Source organism: Corythoichthys intestinalis, chromosome 13 (assembly GCF_030265065.1).
Source record: "Corythoichthys intestinalis isolate RoL2023-P3 chromosome 13, ASM3026506v1, whole genome shotgun sequence".
In the NCBI taxonomy this organism is placed as follows: domain Eukaryota; kingdom Metazoa; phylum Chordata; class Actinopteri; order Syngnathiformes; family Syngnathidae; genus Corythoichthys; species Corythoichthys intestinalis.
Genome location: NC_080407.1, coordinates 39,030,970 through 39,058,833, shown reverse-complemented (window position 1 = coordinate 39,058,833; position 27,864 = coordinate 39,030,970). Strand labels below are relative to the sequence as shown.

At 40.2% G+C, this 27,864-nt stretch overlaps 1 protein-coding gene across 3 annotated transcripts in view; it reads right to left on the bottom strand.

The window, feature by feature from the left end:
* Positions 1-4,517: 4,517 nt before the first annotated feature.
* Positions 4,518-27,864, bottom strand: part of LOC130927666 (oocyte zinc finger protein XlCOF6-like) — a 40,575-nt gene continuing 17,228 nt past the window's right edge. For all 3 annotated transcript variants that reach the window (XM_057853606.1, XM_057853608.1, XM_057853609.1), the window contains 2 exons: positions 7,143-7,265; positions 4,518-6,987 (listed from right to left, as the gene is read on the bottom strand). In XM_057853606.1, coding sequence (XP_057709589.1) covers positions 4,865-6,987; positions 7,143-7,265 — 2,246 coding nt within the window. In that variant the 3' untranslated portion in view covers positions 4,518-4,864. The remainder of the gene's footprint in view (positions 6,988-7,142; positions 7,266-27,864) is intronic.

Sequence of the window (27,864 nt, the reverse complement as noted above, 5' to 3'; positions counted from 1 at the left end):
GTGTTGACGGACAAGTGGGCGGCACCAGTCAGGAGAGCGGAGTTGTGACGTCACGTGGGTAGGGTCTATATGGCTACGTTCATACTACAGGTCTTAATGCACGAATCCAATTTTTTCGTGTTTTTCCGACTCGAGTGAGGCATTAACTTGACGGTCTGAACGTGACAAGTCGCATAGAACGGGACCATTTCAAATCCGATCTGGGTCACTTTCGTATGTGGTCTAAATCCGATCTGGGCCACATTTTTCCAGACTGTCGCGGCGGTCTGTACTGTCCAGTCCCGCAAATCGGATTTAATGCAGCAATTACGTCATCAAATAGCGAGAGAGTCGTTACCGTAGCGATGCACCTGTGCGTTATTAGCGCCTAGCTTGCAGTGAACACGGCTTTTTAGGGAGGGCTGAGCTGGACAACAGTCATAAAAAATAAAAATGGGGTGAGGATAAGCCTGAGAATGCTCAGTTTTCTCTCTGTTCCAAGTGAGCAATATTTCAACATTGCCTCCACGGCCGAGAGTCGGGACAAACTGCCCGTATGTGTGTGTGACGTGCACGGACAGTGCGTGCATGCTATCGATCCATATAAACTTTGAATATAAGCCTAAACGGGGATTATTTATTTCTGTTATTTGTGTCCACCTTTTGAAAAGCAAAATATGATATCCCTGGAATGACGGATGACGTCTGTCATTTGTTTTGATGCTTCTGCGCATGCGGGTCTTCTTGCTTAGCGCGTGTCGGACTGCGAATTAGTGCGCATGCGTAATACTTGAACGGTCTCAATGGATAAAGGCAGTCTGAACGGGCACGCCAAAAAAACGGATATGACAAAAAATCGGATTCGTGCATTAAGACCTGTAGTATGAACGTAGCTTATCTGTCCCTCGGGAAACTCAAACCCAAATAACAATAGCTCCTATTGTTACTGTCGTCTCGACAGCGATGAGCTCTCACGGATTTCCGACTGACGTTCTCACTTTCATTTTACCGTATCAATCCATGGAAGAAACATTTATTCATCATGATGAAACAAGCAGGTTATACGGCAGCCTTTAAAAGAAAAGTCATATCTGTTTTGTTTTCTCCTAGATTCTGATAAGTTGGAGAAGTTGTCAAATCATATTATTACCGTAAATATTGTCAGTTTATGGTAATGTTTTGAACTACCGATGTGCTATGCTTGTGCTGTGTTTCACCAGTCAGTAAAATGACATTTCTGTATCGTTACACGAGCTGTTTTCTTGTATTCTTCTATTTATTGGTGCTAAAATTAGGGTGCGCATTATAAATGGGTACAATAATTTCCCCTGGATTTTACAAGTACATTTGGGGTGCGCATTATACACGGCTGCGCCTTATATTCGGGAAATTACAGTACTTAAATCTTAAGAAAGCATTTGACACTATTGATCATGACATTTTAAACAATAAACTTGAAAAGTACGGGATCGAGGGGTGAGTGCGACTAGACTGGGTGAAGAGGGTGACTATTCATCATCATGCTTGGACATTGCTTGTGGCGTCCCCCAGGATTCAGTGTAAGGTCCAAAACTGTTTATTCTTGATATAAATGATATACGCAAAGTTTCAAGAATATTAAAATTAGTTTTATTTGCAGATGACGCAAGTATCTTTTGCTCTGGGGGGATGTGCATGAGCTCCTGGGGTGGGTTTCTGGTGAAATTTGTAAACTAAAGACATGGTTTGACACAAACAAATTATCATTAATTTTAAGTAAAACCAAATTCATGTTATTTAGCAGATACAATAAATATAGTCAAGTGCAAATACAGATAGATGGGGTGAATATTGAAATGGTCTATGTCAGAGGTCACGGAACCGCGGACCCCGGTCCGGTTCCGGACCCCCAAGCCGTCTGGACCGGATCTCAAGCTGTCCGAATTAATAAACGTTGCAACAACAAAAACATTTTTTTCTCCAGGTTTGCAGAGCGGCAACAAACAAAAACCTTAGCGGTGACGCGCGTAGACCAGCCAATGGGAGTGAAGCATTTGAAAGTTATTTTTAGAACAGAATGTCTTCTTCTCACTCCTTTTCGAATTGTCTTTTTTTTTTTTTTTCATTATTGTCAGCGATTATCGGTACCTATGTATTAAGTATTCGAAATAAACGTGTTCAACCAACCAACCAATCTCACACTCGCTTTCCAGACTCCGCGGATTGACAGCCAAAAACTGAGCCGAATGAAGTTGGAGGAAAGAGCGAAAAGGTACGGCAAATGGCGTGCTCAAAACTACGCAAGATTGATGCAGAAAACAGTGTTTAAGAAGGAGTAGACCAACACATTTTTGTTCATTTTACCTGGCGGCAGCACAAGACCGCTATCCTCATCTGTTCAGAGACGTTGTTCTCCCAAAATCTGCTACATTGGCGAAATGTCCTACATTAGTCGAATTTGACACCCAAAGTACTACCGTGCACGCTAAACTTGTTTTGTTTGGATGCATACAGGCAGAACGTACTAAAAATGCCTTAAGAAAATACTTAAATGCTGTTATACCAAATAAGGACGGTTAAAATATGTTACGTGACTCATGTGGTCAACTGCTTGAAAGCTAACACAAAAAGTTACAATGGTTAAAAGTCTGAGAGGGTAATACATGCAAAAAGTATTTTTCTGGCAATGAAAAGGTTCTAAAAAAATAAATAAAAACAAAAAATAGTGAGTACTCGCCGCTTCTACCCGATGTGCGGATGCGTGCGGATGCTTGCTCGCCTCGTAGTAATGAATGGCCGAACAACGGAAGGGCTTGTAAAAAACAGCCATTTGAAAAGGCACTATGAAACGAAACACGCAGCTTTTTCACAAAGTTTCCCTATGAAGTCTGCCATCTGTTCTCAAAAAATAGTGGAATTAAAGTGCCTGTGACACGAAAAAGCATGTTTATTTCATAATACACGCGGTATTATATGCCCCTGAATGATATGGGCCGCTTGGATGTGTGTGGAAGCGATCGCTATTTTTATTTAGTTTTTTGAATCCCGCGCCATGAAAATGAGCGACTTCCAGCTTCGGTCTTGCATTGAGGAGGAGGGCGCTGTGACGTGTACGGTAGAAGACGTCCTCTTCACGCTACAGTGTACTGTTGGGTATGAGGACGAAGGATTCGGCTGATTTTGCGGATTAATGTGTTTATTTTTCGCATCACGCCATGTTCAGTTCAGCTCATGTACAAGGCTATACACAGGTGACTTCCTGCCAATTTACAGAAATTGTTTTATTAAACAGATAAGGTCAATGCAGTTTGAGGGGGGAGCTATACTGACAGCATCATAGGGTACAGACTACACTAAAATGTTTTTGTGTTTCTGTTTGTGGAGTGACGCTGTGAAATAAACTAGATGAGGGGCTCAAGCAATGTCCAAGCGTGACTCAGTTTAGGAAGTGGTACAAACACATGGTTTTCACAGGGTATAGAGAAGAAGAGGGGTTCAGAGATAGGTGGTGTTCAAATATCTGTTATTGGCTTTGTCCGATTTATTGTTGTTCATCTTGCATCTTATGTATATGGTTATTAACTTTATTTCTTTGTTGATATGAGGACTCGTTAAATAGGGCGAACTGATATACTGTAATTAAAGAATAGAAAAGGGGGTGGTTGGTTTTAATAAGCAAATGCTTCATCCTCCTCCTTTTTGGACACAATGAATAAATTCTGATATTATTAATATTGTCTTAAATGTTGTTGCTGTTATCTCAAGTATTATCATTGGTTTAGTCAGTAAAAAAAAAAAAAAAAAATTCTCATGTCCAAAGTAAAGCATTCATTCATTCAAAACAAATGTGTTCGTTGGCTGTCACCGAGTAGCCTATGTGATTGCTACACGAAAATAACAAAATAAATCATCCCGCACAACGGTCAGAGACGTAAGACAACCAGAGGATATAACATTTCAGAAAGACAGGGCATATGGTGGTAAAGGATAGCTTGTTGAAACAGGAGAATGTCATTGTCAGTGGCGTAAGGCTACCTCTGGATCGGGTCTGCTCTTTTGTCCTGACTTTTTTGGCCCTCGACATTCACGCCATATCTTTAACTGAACATTTGTATGTTCTTCCACATCTTTACCAGTGAATTTGGCACCAGGGTTATCATTTTTGGACAGAATTGGTAGGTTTAGCTCAGTAAACATCTCTTTCGTACATTATTTACATGAATGTACCATGAGGGACAAATGCATATTTGATGACCCCCCGCCTCCAGCAACAGTTGCTAACGTCATGAATATTCATGAGCAAAGGTGACATGTTACATGCGGTACGCTATTTTAATGAACATCCAATATTCTTAAGTAGTTAAAATTGAGGTTAGGCATTTAAGAAATGTGTGGGGGGGGGGGATTAGGAGATGGAGTTACTGCTGGTTCTGTGAATGAAAATTTGTTTGTGTTATTGGAATAACTGTGCCAAAAGCAGTTTTATTTAAATGTCAGTGTTTTTCCGCGGTTTGAACCCCCCCCCCCCCCCCCCCCCCAAAAAAAAAAAAAAAATTCAGACTACGTCAGGGAGTTCCAGCAAGAAACTTCTAGCCACTTTCATCCCTGGTACAACTTTGCTACAGTTTGTGTTGTAATGAGGAACACATTTACTGTGTATGTGTTATGAAATGACAATGAAATAAGTACTCGTCTTCTACCTGACCTATGTCCTGGAGAGGACTGTGGAGATTCCAGTGTGGTCATAGACCGAAATCACAGAGCCGGCATGGGGCGCCAACTCTGCAGAGGAGCACTGCCTGGATGTGTGAGACAAAATATGTGGGCCTGTGTCTCCAGCCAGAGAGGAACTGCCACTGGCAGTGCACAATCTGATAAAGGCAGCATGGATGACAGGATAAAACAGTCATTGGCCACTGCTTCTCACACCAATACACACATGTCTGTTAATCTGATCCTTGCAAGCGAATTTTTGACCACAAGCTGAGCAGGAAAAAGGTTTTTCCCCAGTGTGGGTTCTTTTGTGTGTGTTTAAGGCTCTCTTCTCAGTGAATCTTTTTCCACAATCTGAGCAGGGAAACGGTTTTTCACCAGTGTGGATTCTTGTGTGTACGATTAAGTGGTGACTTTGAGTGAATCCTTGACCACAAACTGAGCAGGAAAAAGGTTTTTCACCAGTGTGGGTTCTTTTGTGTGTGTTTAAGGCACTCTTCTCAGTGAATCTTTTTCCACAATCTGAGCAGGAAAACGGTTTTTCACCAGTGTGGATTCTTGTGTGTACGGTTAAGTGGTGACTTTGAGTGAATCCTTGACCACAAACTGAGCAGGAAAAAGGTTTTTCACCAGTGTGGGTTCTTGTGTGTACTTCTAAGGTACTCTGATAACTGAATTCTTGACCACAATCTGAGCAGGAAAATGGTTTTTCACCAGTGTGGGTTCTTGTGTGTACTTTTAGGGCGTATTTTACAGAGAATTTTTTACCACAATCTGAGCAGGAAAAGGGTTTTTCACCAGTGTGGGTACTTGTATGTTTTTTCAAGGCACCTTTTACAGAGAATTTTTTTCCACAATCTGAGCAGACAAATGGTTTTTCACCAGTGTGGGTTCTTGTGTGTACGGTTAAGTGGTGACTTCGAGTGAATCCTTGACCACAAACTGAGCAGGAAAAAAGTTTTTCACCAGTGTGGGTTCTTGTGTGTACTTTTAAGACACTCTTATCACTGAATCCTTGACCACAAACTGAGCAGAAAAAGGGTTTTTCACCAGTGTGAGTTCTTTTGTGTGTGTTTAAGGTGCTCTTCTCAGTGAATCTTTTTCCACAATCTGAGCAGGAAAACGGTTTTTCACCGGTGTGGGTTCTTGTGTGTACGGTTAAGTGGTGACTTCGAGTGAATCCTTGACCACAAACTGAGCAGGAAAAAGGTTTTTCACCAGTGTGGGTACTTGTGTGGTTTTTCAAGGCGCCTTTTAAAGAGAATTTTTTACCACAATCTGAGCAGGAAAAGGGTTTTTCACCAGTGTGGGTTCTTGTGTGGTTTTTCAAGGCGCCTTTTACAGAGAATTTTTTACCACAATCTGAGCAGGAAAAGGGTTTTTTACCAGTGTGGGTTCTTGTGTGTACGGTTAAGTGGTCACTTCGAGTGAATCCTTGACCACAAACTGAGCAGGAAAAAGGTTTTTCACCAGTGTGGGTTCTTGTGTGATTTTTCAAGGTGGCTTTTTCAGAGAATTTTTTACCACAAACTGAGCAAGAAAAAGGTTTTTCACAAGTGTGGGTTCTTTTGTGTCTTTGCAATTGTTGTTTTTGAACGAATCCTTGACCACAAACTGAGCAGGAAAAATGTTTTTCACCAGTGTGGGTTCTTGCGTGTTGTTTCAAGGTGCCTTTTTCAGAGAATTTTTTACCACAATCTGAGCAGGAAAAGGGTTTTTCACCAGTGTGGGTTCTTGTGTGTCTTTTCAAGGCGCCTTTTTCAGAGAATTTTTTACCACAATCTGAGCAGGAAAAGGGTTTTTCACCAGTGTGGGTTCTTGTGTGTACTTTTAAGTTTCTCTTCTGAGTGAATTTTTTACCACAATCTGAGCAGGAAAAGGGTTTTTCACCAGTGTGGCTGCTCATATGCATACGACAAGTATAGTTATTAGCAAAGGTTTTCCCACAGTGAGATGTCTTCTGACCATCATCTTTGTAAGGTGAGTGTGACGTGGCGCCATTTCTATCTGATGGTGCAATGAAAATGTGTGCTTGCCGTCCTTCCGTTGAGCTGCTGCTTGGAGGCTCCGTCCCTCTGCTGGCCTCACTTGGACCATCCTCGCTATTCAAGGGCTCACCAGTCGACATGGTGATATTGTCCTCCTCTTTAACGTATGGCAGCTCTACCTCCTCCTTTTTGATTGGAAGTTGTTCTGCTCTCTTTTGCTGTTGAGGGTGCTCTGGCTCTTCCCGTTTCATTTGCAGGTGCTCCAATTCCTCTTTAATGGCAGGAGACTCAGACTCCTGCCACTCAGGACCAAGATATTTGCTGAATCCTGCAAGACACAAGAAGACAAAAGATATCATTTGACAGCATTTGCACAGTTTGTTGTCACGGTGAGATTTCTTATGACCATCATCTTTGAAAGGGGAGTGTGACAAGGCGCCATTTCTATCTGATGGTGCGATGAAAATGTGTGCTCGGGCTCACCACTCGACATGGTGATATTGTCCTCCTCTTTAACGTATGGCAGCTCTACCTCCTCCTTTTTGATTGGAAGTTGTACTTCTCTCTTAAGCTGTTGAGCGTCAGGACCAAGATATTTGCTGAAACCTGCAAGACACAAGAAGACCAATGATATATTTTATAGACCATCTATGCAGCTGGTAGGCCGTGAGGGTAGACTGGCTGAGAGAGCGAGTGTGTATGCACACGTGCGTACGAGATGCATTCTGGGCTGTCATTCACAATGCACCGATTGGCTGCTAGTCATCGTGCATTGACACACCCTCATCCTTCAGGCGCAAGCAGTGGCAATTTTTTTTATTGATTAAAAAAAAAAAACACACACACACACACACAAAAATGTAAGCATGTAAAATGTAATGCAGTCATTGACAAAGCTGAGGCTTGGGTGAGGTTGGACCTTCCAACAGGACAATGATCCTGAGCATACCTCAACATTTACCACTTCTTGGTTGCCATCGCAATCACCATACTTAAATCCCATTCAAAATCTCTGGTGGTTCTTGAAGAAGGCAGGTGCAGCACGCAAGCCCAAAAATGTTCATGAACTGGAGCCAAGATATATGTGGATCACTGCAAGAAACTTGTGTCAGGCTATGCTTCATGTCTAAAGGATGTTATTGTTGCAAAGGATGTTGTACTAAATACTCAAGTTATACATACCTAAGGGGTAGAATAATTTTGTTGATGAAGTTGTCAGGGAAATTCAATTTTGAATTCCAAGACAAGTGTCAACTCGGTAGCTCGATGAGAAATGAATCAGACCAACAAAAGATTGCCTGCTTCTAAGACTATATAAACATGATACATCAAGGGTACAGAATAATGTGATTCAGCCAGGAGCTGTGATCACCCAGAGGTACAAAGAGGAACCATCGAGCAAGTCGTATATATCATTGAAAGGGCGGTGCCGAAGCCCACCGTGAAACGAAACTTACTAAGAAACGAAACTCATCATCTCACAAACCTGGGTATTTTTCCATACAAAAAATCTTTGAGCTGGGACCTTGAGCACTGGTCCCGGCTGGTACAGAGTGAGTCATATCTGATAAAGGGTCCACAGAGACCCATTGTGAATGTTCAAAGGAATGTTTGGAGCACACGAATATAGCCATGTATTATGCTATGTTACAGTCTCACAAATGAATAAAGTATCACACCAGTTATGTGTTTTATAAGCATGAATAAAATTTCTTTCACAGACTAAATTGGAATATTCCCAAAAATATTTAGGTTATTTCAGCTATATTTGTCTATTTGACATGTCATTATTTGATGTGATTATGAACAAGTTGAAAAATGAATGTCAAACTTTTTGTCACAGTTTGGCTCACAAGCTCATTCACTTACAGTCTGGTGTCTAGACACTCGTGAATGCTTTCTGTTATGTTTTTATGCCTCGGAAATATGTTTGTAATTATTTTTAGTGTTTATAATAAAATATGAATACGCAGTAAATGTAAGCCTGTCGCAATATGCAATAATTCCATTTATCGCACGATAAAATGAAGACGGTATTTTTTCCGCTGCGATTTATCGCCTCCGTGCGTGCGCGCGTACGGCAGACGTGCTGTTAAATGTTCGGATTCCCTGTTAACAAATACGCAAAATGCATCTTCGTTCCAGGTCCGGCCATAAATAGCGCCGGAGCCAATCCGTTCCCATGATATCCTATTGTTCAACGTATACCGGCCGCGTCGGTGCTCTGGACTGACTGCGGACCATCTCTGGCGTGCCGGAGCCCGCCAAATGGTTTAGGCAATGATCTATTTTTGCTGGAGACGCATCCGTCAAAATGGGCGGATCCAGGCCTTGAGTCGACAGCCCAGTGTCTTATTGACGGTTAAAACACCAGCGAACATGGACGAAGAACGTTTCATCATGGAGGTGGAAAGTCACAAAGTGATTTATGATGCAGCAGATCATGATTATAAGGACAGTATTAAAAAGGAAGCTGCAAGGTGTCCTATTAAGTGTGTTTTTCTGGCAATTAGGCTGTATTGGCACCATGGAAAAAGTGCTTAGAAAATGGATTTCGTTCCACTGAAATGGATCTACATGATCTCTGCATTGTAATTTTCATACGTTGCTAATTACTACCAAAAAAAAAGTTCTACTCACGGTTTCCAGTCATTTTTTAGTAATTAGCGTTTTCGTGTCGGTCTTTTTTTCCCCCGTGGCGCAGTGATATTGATACGGCGGAGTCGTATCGTCAGTGTGTGAAGCCATTTTAGGTCACGTGCACCAATTGGAGACGAGGACTGTTGCTATGCGCTTCGATAAACAAACAATATGGCGGCGACCGTGCCAAGCTACGACACGAGCGAAGATGAACCAAAGATAAGAAAACCGCATTCGGAATTTAGTCAAAAGGCATCGAAACGATGCTATATGCATCTCTCAACTGTCCAAGGGCGAAAAAGGGCAGGAATTTGGAAAAAACGTGCAGAGCCCGCGTGGTTGCGTCAGACAATGGCTTTCTTCCCAGGCTCCGTCGAAGGATCTTGCTGAAAATGCGTCGAATGGGATTTTTAACGACACTGACTACAGGTAAGCCACACACACGCCTTTTGTTGTGAATAACTATGGGAGTTGTGGGCTTCTGGTCAGATCACATATGAAGTTAAGACTTGCAATGTGAGTTCTGGGCTGTAGCGGTCATTATTATGATGTTAGATTGTTAACTTTGAGCAAAAAGTTTAGATTGACAAATAACATAGTATTTAGTCTGTTTAACCGTAGTTCCAAAAACCTATTTGATAATTTTATTCAGGAAAAAATGGCAGAATAGACAAGCCTATATAATTTGGATTGGAAGATTATGTAAATATGATATGGATGAAACAGTTCTCACATGGTTTATGTGTGTGTGCGTGTTTTTCAGAACTGAAACACCCTTCACTGACAGCTACAACTTCTTCTGTGAGACCGTCGTCTATTAAAAGATTAGAGTTGACCAGGAAGTGCTGCGAATGGACAAGCTTGTGGAAATATGGCTTTATTGGGACCATGGAAAAAGTGCTTAGAAAATTGATTTTTTTCAAGGCCAATACCCTCCTAACTTAGTCACCAGCCAGAAATGTATCCTGATGTGAATACACAAAAATACAGATCTAGTGTTGCTGTTTTTGCTTGTTTTAAGTGTTATATTAATTCTGGCAACACAAAATCTTTATCAAATGTCATAAACACATCTACCAAACATTTGAAACAAGTATTGGTGCCTTAGTATACACATAGGTGAATTCAGAATGAGAAATGTAGCTAATTTCTTGAAGGAAACACTTCAACATTAATGATTTGCACCCAGCACAATGAAATATATATTGAATTAAGCTAAAGGCTTATGTGTCATATTAAAAATATCACAACCTACTATGCAATGAAATATATAAAATAAAAAATGCACGCCATGATCATAAATAGCTGAAAATCAACCCAATTGCTACCACACCCTCCTAGATGTGAATCATGGCAAAAATGGAATAAGACAAAAAAATTAAAGGGTGATCAAAAATATAATGTGCCAAAATCATAAGGTGATACTTAAAAAATGAAAGACATCACAAAAGAAGTGATGGACACGTGTTGAAGATAACTTCCAAGTTTTATTTCATGTTTCACAAGTGCTCAAATGTGAGGACACCCAGCAGCACGGACAAAATCAAGCCACGATGAGAATTCCTCTCAAACGTGTGCATGTCGCAGTTATTGTCTTGATTGCGGCTGTTGTTCGATATTTCACATCATCAGTACTTGCTGGACGTGTTGGTATGTTAAAGACAAAGTTCGTTATCCATCTTTATGGCACATAACGTATGTTATACACTAAGTGTATGTTCCACCACTTCCAGCGAATATTGATGACATGAAAGATTACATAACAGACGCAATCAACGCGGGAGGGAGGAATTCTCATGTCAACTTGATGTTGTCCATGCTGCTGGTGATGGCCATACTTGAGTACTATGAAAACATGAAATTAAACTTAGTTACTTCCTACATCTGTCCAAGGTAGTTTTTATTTTTATTTTTTTTATGTTTTTCGTTTTTGACATGGCATTATGATTTTGGCACAGCCTTTTTTAATCACACTGTATATACACAAAAGGTTGGAATCATTCAAGTATAGTACTGTTGGTACACATTTATTTAAACATGGAAGTATCTCATACTATAGAAATACACATTATTACACATACAAATATTGAAAAACGAATAAAAAAAATAGAAATAAAAGAATAGTAAAACTGTACATGACAACATTACTCCTCAAAATCGCTTTACTCAAAGTCATCATCCCATCCAAGTGTCTTCTGTTTCTTTGGAAACATTCTCACATGCTTGGCACCGATATAAATCAGTACAAGAACGTTTTGCAGACATACAGGAACATCTTCCCATGTCACAATTGGTTGCCTTTCAACTACAGGTGACTACTTGCAAAACAGTATCGGGCAGGATTTTTAGTCATCCATGTCACTGCCAACTGCCCATCCTCAATGTCCCACCCATTCCCAATGGGTGAAGGGGCACACATTTTAACTGTCAGACAACGTTTCATAATTGCTGCTTGATAGTCTGCTGTCCTGCAATGTTGGTACAGAGCATCAGTTTTGGGGGGAATAGAATGTTCTGGCAAGACTGACGAGGCCATACAGAAAGATCTGCATTTGGCATCATTTTTGGCACATGACTGGCAAAACAGGTGGCACACGTATTTACACAACGTGTTAAATGTTTGTAGGTCAAGTTTAAAACTGCTGCCCAGCTTTGCAAACCCAGTCAGGTATTCTTTTTTATGACGTGCAAAAGAAAAGTTTGTTTTTGCCTTTGCCATGAAAGGCACAAGCAGAGTCACAACCTGTGAATGTATGGATGCCAATGAGTGCTGAACACACACTAGTGCCAGGAGCTGCAGAGACCTTAGAGACGTCAGTCCTCGTTCTGTTGCCTCCTCCAGCATCATGGTTGAATGGTTAAGCTGGCTGCCTTGTAAGCAGGAGACCCAGGTTCGCGGCCAGCCTAGCCAAGTGCAGTGCATAATGTTGAACTCAGGAATGAGCTCCCTGTTGGCAGGAATGAGCTGCCTGGAGACAATGAGCGGTTAAAGAGTGCACCTCATGAGCAAAGAGCATCGTTGGTTCGTGGCCCAGTCTAGCCTAGAGAGTGGCGGGAGCTGGGAGCGAATAGCGGGGCGATGCTGTGACTGCTCAGAGCTTGCCGTCGGTCGGAGGATTTTATGCGTCAGTCGCTCGGCCGGAGTTCCTTGTTTGCTTAAACCAGGAACGTTGTGTGGCCCTCCGTTCATTGTCGACAGGTAAGAGCTTGATTCATTATCATCAGGGAACTCATTGCACTTTGGTGCGGGGATATTTTAGCTTCGACAACTAATTATCTAGCGCCATTGTTATGTGTGTTGATGTGTTTTTAACTGCATCGTAGGGGTTTTTGACAATTCAGACCTAGCGTTGTAGTTATTCTGAGTTATGTTTGTTATTCTGAGTTATGCTTGATTTTTTGCTTGCTTTTGTGGGATTGTAATCAATTAAACTTCATTTATTCATTTATTTGCAATTTCTAATCAATAAACATTGTCTATTAAGCAAAAGTGTGCCTGTTGCTTACTCACTGCGAACCTTGAAAATTTCGTACAACAGCATACACTAGATATCATGAAATGGCAAACTAGATGTGCTGACGTAGTCCATATACTAATCGATGAATTATAAACCGAATGACTTATGAATTATAGACTGAATGGAAATTAAGCAGGCCAAATCAACCCGTACCAGTGAGGCAGTGACAATCGATAATGCTGCAAATACTGTTAATTCAGTACGTGACACAGATAGTTTCGGACAACAAATAGGATGTTTTGCTCATGTAGTTAACCTAGCTGCTAAGAGAGCTGTAGGAATCAACAGTGTGCGCCGCCTCACTTTACAAACAGTAAAGATTGTTCTTAGCACTTTTATACACAATTTCTTTAGATCAGTAAGAAGTAAGCACATAAATATTATGCACTAAAATGCATGTTTAAATAATGGTAATTTAATTTTTGCTCGGTAGCAAAAAAAAAAAAAAATACAATTTTTTTTTTTTTCCAGAACATTAAATGTAATGAATCGGATCGAAAATCGTGTCCCCCATATCGAAAATCGTACCGAACCGTGACTTAACTGTATCGTTGCATCCCTATGGAACACCATAGCAGAAGCTATGAGGGGAAACGTTTTCATTTGCCTAAATGCTTGAGTTGTTATGCTTGAGCAATTTTACTTTTTTTTTCTTGAAAAGGACATTTTATTTCTTCGGTGTTTCTGTGCGGGTATTGTCTTATACTTAAGAGGCATGGTCTATTGTTTTTAGTTGTGATTTCTTAAAGAGTAAACATTTATCCTGTTTAAATGGGTGTAATTCGTCTATTAATACAGTGGGGCAAAAGTGTATTAAGTCAACCACCAATTGTGCAAGTTCTCCTACTTGAAAAGATTAGAGAGGCCTGTAATTGTCAACATGGGTAAACCTCAAGCATGATAGACAGAATGTGGAGAAAAAAAAACAGAAAATCACATTGTTTGATTTTTAAAGAATTTATTTCCAAACGAGAGTGGAAAATAAGTATTTGGTCACCTACAAGCAATATATCTGGCTGTCAAAGAGGTCTAACTTCTTCTAACGAGGCTCCACGTGTTACCTGTATTAATGGCACCTGTTTTAACTCATTATCGGTATAAAAGACACCTGTCCACAACCTCAATCAGTCACACTCCGAACTCCACTATGGCCAAGACCAAAGAGCTGTCGAAGGACACCAGAGACAAAATTGTAGATCTGCACCAGGCTGGGAAGACTGAATCTGCAATAGGTAAAACGCTTAAGTGTAAAGAAATCCGCTATGGGATCAATTTTTAGAAATTGGAAGACATACGAGACCATTGATAATCTCCTTCGATCTGGGGCTCCATGCAAGATCTCACCCCGTGGCGTCAAAATGATAACACGAACGGTGAGCAAAAATCCCAGAACCACACGAGGGGACCTAGTGAATGACCTACATAGAGCTGGGACCACAGTAACAAAGGCTACTATCAGTAACACGATGTGCCGTCAGGGACACAAATCCTGCACTGCCAGACGTGTCCCCCTGCTGAAGCCAGTACACGTCCAGGCCCGTCTGCGGTTCGCTAGAGAGCAATTGGATGATCCAGCAGGCATGAAAATGGGTCAGGGGTTAAAAAGGTGACAAGGGTGTGGAGGAAATATGTTCCGGTAGGGCTGTCCCAAACGACTAATTTTCTCCCAGTTAGTCAGCCGACTATTTTTACAATTAGTCGGCTAATAGAAAGAAAAAAATATACACATATATCACAGAAACATTTTGGAAAACTTAAATTCTTTATTGAAGTACAAAGAAACATGTAAATAACAATAATTAATCACATATAAACAATGAGGTCAAATGCTCATAGCATTAACTAGTGAAAAACAATGGAATGTAAACATTCAGCACACTGACTTAGCCTTTCCAACATGATTCAAAACAATTCTTTAAAAAAAATCTAGCATTATTATTATAGAATACTACTATATATAATAGTATTATAATTATTATAATATTCATTGGCAATCATTTTTCAAAAAGGTGTCATTTGAAAGCTATTCTTAGTGTAGAGTCTACATTCTGTAGTATTATAGTATTTACATATTATAGTACTACTTCTGAAGTATGTGGGATTAACTCCAGAAATCGTTATTTATATGAACGTGTCATGCTTTTGTCTTGAAATGTACACCGGAAGTACATTCGCTAAACCGCTAACAGCTTCACACTCCGCAAAAAAATCACTTTTCGTCATTGCTTGTGGTGTCACTGTCACTCATAGTTAGTTTTTTTTCTCTCGATTTTTTCATTAGCAAATGATGTTAACCTGCGATTTTTCATGTTTGAAGTGTCACCTTTTGACCGCAAGTTTGCGTTTTGGAAAAGACTGCCAATGTTTTATAGCAGGCTAAAGTAGGTTTGTCTTTTTTTTCCCCATTAGTCTCAATGTGACAATGCTAACGCTACAGTGTTTAGCCCTTTAACACCTAAGCCTGTTTTGGCCGAATTTGCATGCATTTGATTTTGCATTTATATTTCAAAGAAAAAATTGTTCACAATGGCCAAGTTGGTTCCTTTTTTCAGGACACTTTGAACTGTCCAAACTGTTGTTTTCTTCACTGACCAATTATAATCCAAATTTTGGACCCAAAAAGACAAAAAAATCCCCAAATCTTTTTTCAAAATTTGTAACGTTGATGTCCTACTGACAACCAAACATTCTCGACCAACCGTTTTGTAGCTTGATAATATTTATTCAACTTGTTAGGGTAAACATTCAATAGAAAAAAATAAGTTTGAAAAGTTTTATGTTTGACAATTTAACACAAACAGCAGGTATGGTCATAGGCGTTTTTGACCTTTACACATACTATGGTCAAAACAGGTTATATACAGTGCAAAATAGTAAGAAAAAAAAATATATTTATTAGGGGTGCAAAAACCTCGGTTCGGTACGTACCTCGGTTTTGAGGTCACGGTTCGGTACATTTTCGGTACAGTAAGAACACAAAATACAAAATATAAAAGTGCTAGTTGTTTATTACACACTTTTGTGCTTTCTACAATAGGAACATTAGCCTATACAAAGCTAGAATTCTGCTCAAAAATAGAAAATACAATATTCTGAAATGTAGATATTTTGAAAAACAAAATAAAAAATAACATTGGCTAAGACTTTTTCTTTAAAAAAAATATCTGATGTGCAAAATTGAACAGTTGCAACACTGAACAGTTTCAAATTTCTCATTAACTTTATGACCACAGCCTCGAAAAGTAAAGGTTAGGTAAGGGCTGTCAAACGTTTAAAATTTTTGAGTTAATCAAATCTTTAATTTCAATTCCCCACCCAGTGGGCCAACCGCTTTTCTTCCATGTTACATTTAACCGTTACCCACGCTGCTCACTGCACTTCTGAGATGTGCGACGGCCTGGCCGTTTAATTGTCATCTTTTTTGAGACTGTCAGTCAGCTGATCGTCGCGTCCGCCAGCTGGCTGCCTCCCCTCCCAACGTGACGTACTCTGATTAACACCTGACGGGCAGACGACGTCGCCGCCACTCATTCACCTGCGCATTTTATCGCTATTTTTGCTAAACTCCTGCTTTTCAGTGAGGTATTTTGTATTCATTCGTTATTGGATCGTTTTTGTTCATCACTGTAAATAAGAGCACCGCAGCAGTAGAGGTAAACTGCCGTTTTCGTTCAACCCATTTTGTTTAGTGTAGAAGCCAAGTACTGGCTGTCTTTTTTTTTAATTTCCTTTTTACGATCAGGGTTTACTTAGCGGGTGGGGTTTAAGTGTAGTTTCGTTTTGTTTGTTGTTTTGGCCTGGGCTTACGCTGATGCCAGCTCCTTCACCATTTTGTATATTTTGTTCATTGTGTGTTCGACTTATGCGAATAAATTTGTGTCCACTTGCAACTTGTGTGTGTGGCTCGTTTTATGTTACGCCCTTAGCGAGCAGTCCGTGGGGCGTAATTAACGGTGGGCTTATGGGATGCATGAGCGGGCATTCCGCGCTTGCGTTAAATGCGCCAAATATTTTAACGTGATTAATTCAAAAAATTAATTACCGTCCGTTAACACGCTAAATTTGACAGCACTTTACATTACGTCAGAAACTCGTTCGGTACGCCTCGGTTCCGAACCGAGCACCCCGAACCGAAACGGTTCAATACAAATACATGTACTGTTACACCCTTAAAGCTGTACTGCGAAGTAATTTCAAAACATGCCAAAGAGGGTCACAATTAAAGTAATTAAACATTGTCCAACAAATAAAGCATGAAAAAAATAATTTATATGTTGTATATTTGACAAAATAATCGCGTTTCCGAAGTTCGAGCCTGAAAGGGGACGAACCTGGAAGTGATACGTCACACCGAGAACAGCGATGGGAGCGCTCCATACGGCCGCCCTACAAAGCCCTTCAAACAATGCTTCAAACAGCGATCTAAGTGATAAATCAAGCGCAAGTGAGGAGACTCAAGTTTTTGAAGAGTTGGAGGAAGAGGAGGAGGAGGAGGTTGGAATATTATGTTGGATCGTACATGTATTAGCCAGACGCTAATCAGGATGCAAACAATGTGCCCAGACTACCTGACATCGAATGGAGACACAACCCATCGAGATTACAAGATTGGTAAAATATAGGCTGTTATTATTTTCATGATTTGAAGATGCAGGCATTTGCACATAATTTTATGTTTTTGTCTATCTGATGACATTGTTTAAAAAAAATAATAATCAGACTGCATGTTCATTTTGGCAGATCCGGCAGCGCTCATGCATATAAAATAATAATACAAAAGCGTTGGGGGGAAAGAAGGAGATGAGTCGTCGATGGCTTTCTCCACTTTATTGTGGCAACAATAAGAAAACAAAATAATAGCGGACTGCCGCCACATTCGACCGTGAAGTTTGCTCGCCGATCTCCTCCTCGCCTCCCACTCCAGCTTCTCTTAAACGGAATGTGCATAGTGTCTTGTTATGAGCTTTTTGTTTACAAATGTATCGAACACATGACGAGCTGACAACCTTGTCTCTTTATTAACAAATGGAGCAGGACTTATGGAAAAGTTAGAGCACAGCTCTCGGCAGAAATTGGCGTGAGGAAATATAGTTTTTTCACACAAGTGAACAGATTACAAAGCACCACTTCAGCGTTGTCCCGAGACTACATTTCTCATGATTCGCTGCGTGACCTGCGCGCTCGTTGATTTGATACGCTAAACCAACACGCTATTTGTCAGCTGTCATCTGTCAGCGGCTCTCATAAAACACAAACTAGAAGCCTATCATGCGATCACCGTGAACGCTGAACCGTCCAAAAGCAATGCAATGCTTGAAGCAAGAAGGTGGAAATACATAATACAAATACAAATAAATGTGCACAAACTCACCGGCGGTGTGTGTCACTTACAGCTACGTGACCGTGAATTACCGCGACGCCGACCCGTTTATATGCACATCCACACCCATTTCCCGATTGACAGTGGATTAACCCTTTCGGACACGATCGTAGATGACGCACAATTTAAACACGCTTAACCTAGCGAACGCAACAACAACTATGATCAGGGATTGCCACGAGTTAACTTTCGGCTAACGTCGCGAGCTTGTACTGTTCATTCCAAAACAGTAGGCAGCTATGCTTTGACAAAGTCATCAGTCATCTATACAAAAATCACACTTACTTTTTGGCAAATCCTTGATCATAAGCAGACCGGTTAAGGAAGCAGGCATCTTCGAAGTGTTTGCAGCAGAGAACACTACTCAATGATGGCGTGAAATTCATTCGCTTCGTGCGAACGAAAGATGTCCATTTACGTGCCCTGCTATCCTTTGGCCACTCATACAACTTTTCGTCTGAGCGAGAACAAAACATCGCCACACACCACTGTGGCATCTTACCGAGAAGCAATGCAACAAACAATACTGTTCTATAGACCCTACCCACCTAGGTCATAAAACCACGTGCTCGCTGTATGGTTCCGCCCACTTGTCCGTCATTTTGTCTCTGTATTAGCATTGGTTTCAATTGATCGAGGAATTTAAAATGCATTTCATGGAAGACCCGGTGCTTTCGGATGCCGTAAACTCACTGGATGTGTTGCATAAAAGGCGTTATGTGAAAAAGCTTCGTTCTATACAGTCGCCAGATCCATATTTGATGCCCAAATCGATGTTTTTCGACCCACTGTCTTCGCCCTGTCTGCCTGACATCTGCTACGCTGATATTTACAATTATCTTGTCCACACAAAATCAGCCTATTCTCACAAAAGTTTGAAAAACTTCAAGAGCTTGGAGGCTTATAAATACTTCGTTGCTGGTTGGGTGAAACAGGTCCTCGTCCACGAAAATTCGGCAGGAATCTATCTTGTGCTTGGAAAGGTGAGTTACGAAATTTTCAATTCAAAATCTTTTGTTATTGCTCACATCCACTGTCAAGTCTAATGTATTTCATGTCGTTTGTCAATGGAGTTAAGGCTTTTAATGTTTATATGGTTTAGCGATAGCACTCTCACTACATACATACGTGTATGTTGTCGGCGATTAGCCTAGCAATGATCTTAATTGTGGTTATTTGTCAGCCCCGTAGACGAGGCCAGTTTCTTTCACTTGGTACCAGCTAAATATTATTCAAAAAATAACGATGTTGGAAGAAAGGGAAGTCACAAACATCTTGAATTTGAAACTATGTCGTACTACGTCGTATGTTGTCGGCGATTAGCCTTGCAATGATCTTAATTGTGGTTATTTGTCAGCTCCGTAGACGAGGCCAGTTTCTTTCACTTGGTACCAGCTAAATATTTTTCAAAAAATAACGATGGTGGAAGAAAGGGAAGTCACAAACATCTTGAATTTGAAACTATGTCGTACTACGTCGTATGTTGTCGGCGATTAGCCTCGCAATGATCTTAATTGTGGTTATTTGTCAGCTCAGTAGACGAGGCCAGTTTCTTTCACTTGGTACCAGCTAAATATTATTCAAAAAATAACGATGGTGGAAGAAAGGGAAGTCACAAACATCTTGAATTTGAAACTATGTCGTACTACGTCGTATGTTGTCGGCGATTAGCCTCGCAATGATCTTAATTGTGGTTATTTGTCAGCCCAAAACCCTCTAAGTATATCTTAAATGCATCTTACCGGATATAAAATGACTACTACATAGTCTGTGGTGATTTTTTGGTGCCCAGTTTTCACGTCGAATTGCAGCCGTCCATTTTGCTCTCCTCTTTGGATCCCTCGGAATACGGTAAAACTTCAAGTCTCTCCTTCCATCGTCTCTGTTAGTGCAACCAACAGCCACACACGCCTTCACCATTTTGATTATTAATGTTAAGGAGCAGAAAAACACGCCGTAAATAGGAGAAATGTACGTAGCCGTAACAGGTTAACACTATGTTTTGACGGACAAGTGGGCGGTACCATTCAGGAGAGCGGAGCTGTGACGTCACGTGGGTAGGGTCTATAGTGGACTTCCCTCGCACGTCTAGGTGTGACGTAATTTCCGAAGATTGCCGAAGAAAAGCATTTTCGTTGTCAAGGGCATTGCTATGGGTTAAACAAAGAATCTGGAAGGGTTGCGTTAAAAAAAATAATGAAAATATGCTTATAATTGTTTAGCCATTGATATTATTCAAAAACATGGTTGGCCAACCTTAGTTCAAAGTTCCCCTTTAATATTTGTATATCATCTAACACAAAAAGGCGTTGGAGGATACATCTTTGTGAAGTTAGGTATTATACCCATCACCTTATCAAAAGTATATAGACCCTACCCACGTGACGTCACAACTCCGCTCTCCTGACTGGTGCCGCCCACTTGTCCGTCAACACATCGTGTTGACCTGTTACGGCTACGTACATTCCTCCTATTTACGGCGTGTTTTTCTGCTCGTTAACATTAATAATCAAAATGGTGACGGCGTGTGTGGCGGTCGGTTGCAATAACAGAGAAGATAGACGAAGAAGACGGAGAGACTTGAAGTTCTACCGGATTCCGAGAGACACGGAGAGGAGAGAGCGAGATGGGCTGCTGCAATTCGACGAGAAAACTGGGCTCCAAACGATTACCACAGATTATGTAGTAGTCGTTTTATATCTGGTAAGATGCATTTAATATATATTTAGAGGGTTTTGGGCTGACAACCACAATTAAGATCATTGCTAGGCTAATCGCCGACAACATACACGTATGTATGTAGTGAGAATGCTATCGCTAAACCATATAAACATTAAAAGCCCTAGCTCCATTGACAAATGACATGAAATACATTAGACTTGACAGTGGATGTTAGCAAGAACAAAAGATTTTGAATTGAAAATTTCGTAACTCACCTTCCGAGCACAAGATTCCTGCCGAATTTTCGTGTATGAGGACCTGTTTCACCCAACCAGCAACGTAGCATTTATAAGACTCCAAGCTCTTAAAGTTTTTCAAACTTTCGTGAGAATAGGCTGATTTTGTGTGGACAAGATAGTTGTAAATATCAGGGTCAGGCAGAGACGGCGAAGGCAGCCGGTCAAAAATCATCAATTTAGGCATCAAATATGGATCTGGCGACTGTATAGAACGAAGCTTTTCCACATAACGCCTTTTATGCAACACATCCAGTGAGTTTACGGCATCAGAAAGCACCGGGTCTTCCATGAAATGCATTTTAAATTCCTCGATCAATTGAAACCAATGCTAATACAGAGACAAAATGACGGACAAGTGGGCGGAACCATACAGCGAGCACGTGGTTTTGTGACGTCGGTGGATAGGGTATATACGTACATGCAATCAAGCTTCTCGAACACACATTTATACAAATATACAATATATAAAATATTAAATTGAAAAGATTAGTGAAGAAAAGTTATATATAACATTGAAAAAAAAGTATTTTCAAAAATATTGACAAGTAGTTCAGTTCAATTCAGAGTTTTCAGGCATGCGACCCAATAAAGTTTTTTTTTTCTTTTCCCTGCACTCAATAAAGCTTCTTCTTGAACAAGTCTCATCTGACCAAAGCACACGGTCCCAGTTGAAGCCTGGGACCGTGTGTATTTTTGTGTGTGACCAAGATTGAGCTTTTTGGCAACAAACACTCTAAGTGGGTCTGGCGTGCCACGAAAGATGCGCATGCTGAAAAGCACCTCATACCCAATGTGAAGTATGGGGGTGGGTCAGTGATGCTGTGGGGCTGTTTTGCTTCCAAAGGCCCTGGGAACCTTGTTAGGGTGCATGGCATCTACTGTTGTACGATATACCGGCATCAGTATAGTATTGCGGTACTTGCTTTCAAAAAACGGTACTATATTACCTCATTTTAGTACCGACAAAAAAATGTCATGTGTTTCGAGCGTCGGAGAATGTTGTGTGTGTGCTGTGCAGCAGGCAGCAGCAGCGCTGCACTCACTCGCTCTGACTGTGCTCTGCTCCTGTGTGGGCGGACCGACTTCCCCCACCCCTCCCCCCGCCCCTCACAGCAAAGCAGCAGCTCATAGCAGCAGTTCAGCTCGGGGAAAGATCCTACAGAGCCGCAGCCTACAACTAGCGGGCTGCAAAACCAGCCAAGGCTCGTTGAGAAAGAAGACGCACGAAGCGAAATATGGAGGTACTTCGCTTACCGTGCCGACGAAGAAGGAAACGCGGCGGACACATCAAAGCCCGTGTGTAAAAGATGCCATAACGCCACACAAGCGAAAGGTTCCAACACATCCAACTTGGCGAAACATCTTGCGGACAACCATCCCGATTTGTACCAAGAATTCAAAGAACGACAGGTAGCGAATGTGAACGATAACAACACACAACATGCCTTCAAATAAGTCCCAACGAGTATTTGTCCCACAATAGCCTACTCGTGTGTCAGTGAAACACGAGGCAATAAACGCAATGTGCTCACAGAACACGGAATCTCCACCAAGGAGCATATGAGTCAAGTAAAGTAGCCTATCAAAGATCAAAAAGTTTAGCCAACATCAGAATACTGCATGCCATGTAAAAGATTTATGGCCCTCATTTGCCATAGCGTTTGGTATGCAGTAGGCTACTCTGATGAACATCCTAATTTTTTCAATAATCAAATTATATTAATGTTATACTAATTCATTGGCAAAAACGCCTAAATGTTTAGAAAAAAATACACACATCATAAACCACCACTATACTGCCAGTCCCAAGCCAGTCTACTTTAGTAGCCTAAACATTAACTGTAGTGTGTGTGTGTGTGTGTGTGCGTGTGTGCTCTCTGTCCCTCTCTCCCCCTCCTCTCTCCCCTCCTCCTCTCTCTGTCCCTCTCTCCCATCCTTTCTAATCTCTTGTGAACACTTTTTTTTTTTTGTTGAACCTAAAGCTCAGGAGCTGCAGCCAAGTACAGTACTTTTATTTTTTGTTAAAAAAAAATAGCTGTGTGAAAATATTTTTTTATTTAAAACAAGTTTGTACAGTTCATTCTATTGATGTGTGAGTTGTGAAGACATTTTTATTTATTTTTACATAAAGTTCAGGAGCTGCAAGTACAGAGAGTATTTTTATTTAAAAAAAAACGTAGCAGTTGTTGTTTATAACTTTGAACAGTTTACTTTGGAACACAGTTATTGTTACTTATATGAGGTGATCTAAGATTTGCCTATAGCATTTTCAGTACAACTAAAAAAGTAGGAACCAGGATAATAGCACCATTTAGCGGTCTGATGTCACACTGGAGATGTGACAGTTTAACATTGTTCAAAATAAAAATGTTACTACCAGAGTGAACTTCAATAAAAGACGTTTTCAGTTCCAAGTTTTGTCCTCTCTATTCCAGTATTTTTTCCCTGATGTTTTAGGTTTTTTGCGTGGTATCGTTTAGTATCGGGTATCGAGGTATTTAGTCAGGTATCGGTATCGAACTCATAATTTTGGTATCGGGACATCCCTGATGGCATCATGAATGCTTTGAAATACCAGGACATTTTAAATCAAAATCTGTTACCCTCTGCCCGAAAGCTGAAGAAGTATTAACACCAGGGGTGCTAATAATTGTGACACACTTTATTTGATGCCAAATAATTTTTTCTTTATGTGGGATTTTTTCCCCACTGAATGAATGCACTTGTATTGAAGGTTGGATTTTTCTCTTTTTTTCCATTAAGGTCCCATATTATTTGAATTAAAAATATATATATATTAGAAGCTAAAAAACACTTTTTCAAGGGTGCCAATAATTATGGAGGGCACTGTGTTTGTTTGAGTGACCTTGCCTTTTTTTCCCTACCTCATCCAGCAAAATAATATTTAATTTTTCTAATCCCCTTTATCTCATTAGGTAAATTTGGATCATTCGTCTCTATGTTGTTGTTGTTCCAATTATTTTAATTGTTTAGTTAGTTTCTGAAACGTTTTCAAACTGGCCCGTTTTGTGAATGTGGCGTATGAAATCATCCTCACTCCAAGTACTGCTTTTAGGGCATCCCGTAAAATTATTGGGTCCACCTCTCCATTGTCATTGTCTTGCATATAACTATTTATTTCTCCTTTCATTTGTTCAACCAGGTTATTATTATTCAAAATATATTCATGATGTCTCCATAATGTATTTTTCCTTCTATTTTTTAATTGAATTTACACAAAAATCGTACTATGATCTGCTATGTCAGTCACTTCTATTTTACACTCTGTCACTCTATGTATATGGCAGAAAACAAACTAGACTGAAAAAGCAGTTTCTGCTCTTGCTCTCCTCTTTAAAAGAAACTGCTGTATTTGAAGCCAAAACAACTGTTATGTATGACAGAACAATATGTCAATATGCTGTAGTAAATTTTTTAATCGAGTTAATCACAGTTTAAAAGGTAATTGTAATTAATCGCAATTCAAACCATCACTAAAATATTCCATATTTTTTCTGTAAATTATTGTTGGAATGGAAAGACACAAGACAGATATATACATTTAAAATACTGTACATAAGTACTATTTTTGTTTATTCTAACAATAAATGCACAAGATGGCATTAACATTATTAACATTTTTTCTGTTAAAGGGATCCACGCTCCACAGATAGAAAGACTTGTAGTTTTTAAAAGATAAATGTTAGCACAAGTTATAGTAATTTTATATTAATACCCCTCTTAATGTTTTTGTTTTAATCAAATTTGTAAAATTTTAAATCAAAAAATAAACTAGTATCTCTAAACTAGAGCGGGACATCACATGGTGTTTTCCGAAATTTCCGGGTTCGCGATGAGTCAGCAACAAGCACACTTTTGCTCAATAGACGATGTTTTTTTGATTAGAAAATCCAGAATAAAATAGATTTACTGATTACAATCCCACAAGAGCAAGCAAACACACATCAAAAACAAGAACAAGTGGTAATGATGACGTTAGATCTAGTTTGTCAATCCCAGAATCCCAGTGTTACCGTTACAGCACAACAAACTGTTCCTTAACAATGAAAATCGCTTACCGTGACATATGAGCGGGGAGCCAAAACTCCGGAAAAGCGGCAAAGGAACAAAGCCAAGCGACCCGTACGTAATCCTCTGGCAGACTTCCGGGGAGCTGGGGGAATCTCCCGACTCTTATAGGTACGTCTGACACGGGGACACGGATGGCCACTCCCTGCCCCCACGAAAACGCACCACCCGAACTTGTGAGACCCCCCCCCGCAAGGGTATGAGATTCCCCCCCAGTTGAGGCTACCAGCGGTTAAAGTAGAATGTTTATTTAAGTTATCTCTTGAGATTCCCTCCTAACTATGGAACTCAAGCGCGTACTATGGGTGCATAACAAGTTATCTCGTGAGACAAGTTATCTTGTGGGATCGTAATCAATAAATCTTATTTATTCTGCATTTTGTAATCAATAAATATTGTCTATTTTGCAAAAGTGTGCCTGTTACTGATTCTCCGCGAACCTGGAAATTTCGGAAAACAGCATGTTTGTTTTTATCACTTCTTTGATCGCTCCTGGACCAAAATTCTAACAATCTGTGCAGTCTGTGTTAACATGGGGTTAGGGCTGGGCGATATGGCCTTAAACATGTATCACGATAAATTGAGCAGATTTATCTCGATAACGATAAATGACGATAAATTCGCCCAAGCGGACTGTTATATACCGTATTTTTCGGACTATAAGTCGCGTTTTTTTTTTTTTATTTTGGCTGGGGGTGCGACTTATACTCAGGAGCGACTTATGTGTGGAATTATTAACACATTATGATATAATTTCACATGTTATTTTGGTGTTTTGCAGTGACACTGATGGTTTTGTAAAGTTGTTAGCATGTTCTTATGCTATAGTTATCTGAATAACTCTTTATAGCTATGGCCACGTTCGCGTTCTGCCTTTGGCAGTGTATGTTCAATTGTATTATTGACTTTTTTATCTTGAAATGGATGCATTTAGTTTGTGGCGCTTTCATGCCCACGTGAGGGCGCACTCGCACTTGTTTACGTGGAGAAGAGTGCTCACACGCCAGAAGAAGACGGACAGCTACGTAGCTCTGAGTGAGTGGGCGAGTTACAGCGAGAGAGAATAGACGACTGCGAGCCTACTTTCATTGTTTATGCTTTAAAATCATCTCTACAGAGGCAACGCCTGCGTGTATCATCTTTTCTGTTGTTGTTGTGTGTTTTCCACCCGCGATCGGACACTTAGAGCCAGTTGTGTGGTTGTTTGAACGATGTGCTAATGATAGCGAACGCATGCTAACCTGTTACTTATTACTAATAGTACCTAATTATCATTTATTTACGTTGATCCGAACCTGTTTTCTATCGAGGACCAAATTGATTCAGCAAATTATACGGACGTCCAGCATTGTCTTTTGGGAGTTCGCTGTACAGCCAGGACCGAGCTGTAGCGTACGACAGTATATTCACATTTCGTTGTTCATGCACTGTACACTGTATATTTATTTAGCATGTTGTTCTCTATTGTATTTTTATATTAAATTGCCTTTCAAGATGACATGTCTGTTCTTTGTGTTGGGTTTTATCAAGTAAATTTCCCCCCAAAATTCGACTTATACTCCGGTGCGACTTGTATATGTTTTTTTTCTCTTCGTTGGGCATTTTATGGCTGGATCAACTTATACTCAGGAGCGACTTGTAGTCCGAAAAATACTGTAATTTGAAAATCTGAATCAATGCATGAAATACAGATTAACTATTTCTTGTTGATTTACCAGCATTCAATTTGATATACTGTATTTAACAATTGTACATGCAGTCTAAACATTAAGTTTATAAAAATGTATTGTAAGCAATAAGAATTCAAGTATGAACATTTATAACAGCGTGTATGACTTGAACAATGTACATTGTCAAAATCAATAAGCCTGTGCAAACATGTAATTGCATATCACGACAGGCTTAGCAACTTCAATTAAACATGTCGTTAATAGTTAGATGGACTTACAAACGGTGACAGCGCTTTAGGTGTTCATTCACAGCCGATGTGCAGCCAAGCTTCGCATTGAAGTGACAGGAAAACAGTGAAACCTCCTTTGTTTCGTTGAAATAAATCAATGTTTTGGCCACTCTGATGCACTTTTTTGGCTTTGTGCTGCTTTCCCCGCTTGCATACCAAGCGTCTGACATTATAAAAAAATCTCCTGCCCCCCCCTTCAAATATTTCTCCTCGGATTTACACAATTCACGTAGGTCACCCTTTTTTACTTCAAAATGGCGAATTTCGCCGAAAGGTGAGATTTTCATGCCTGAAAATATGTGGCCTAAAGGTAGCAAATGAGGCAATGGAGCTTATAAAGCTGCTTCGGCACATAAGAGACGGAGCACGCTGGATTACTTTTAGAATTTTTTAAAAGAAAAAAGTGCTAACACGAAGGACAGAAACCATTACTGAGGGCCACCATATCAACAAAAGCAAATGCACTGAGAGCATCATGCCTGGCGCGAACTGTATTGCCAAAGCCAAGAAACCATTCACGATTGGAGAACTTATTCCTGCAACAAAGGATCTTTCTGTATTTGTCGATCTCCCATCACACCTATATAGGACCATCTTATCTCAATGAAACAAGCTCAAGCCTCCCACTGATTCAACATATAGTGAAATACATTTTTCC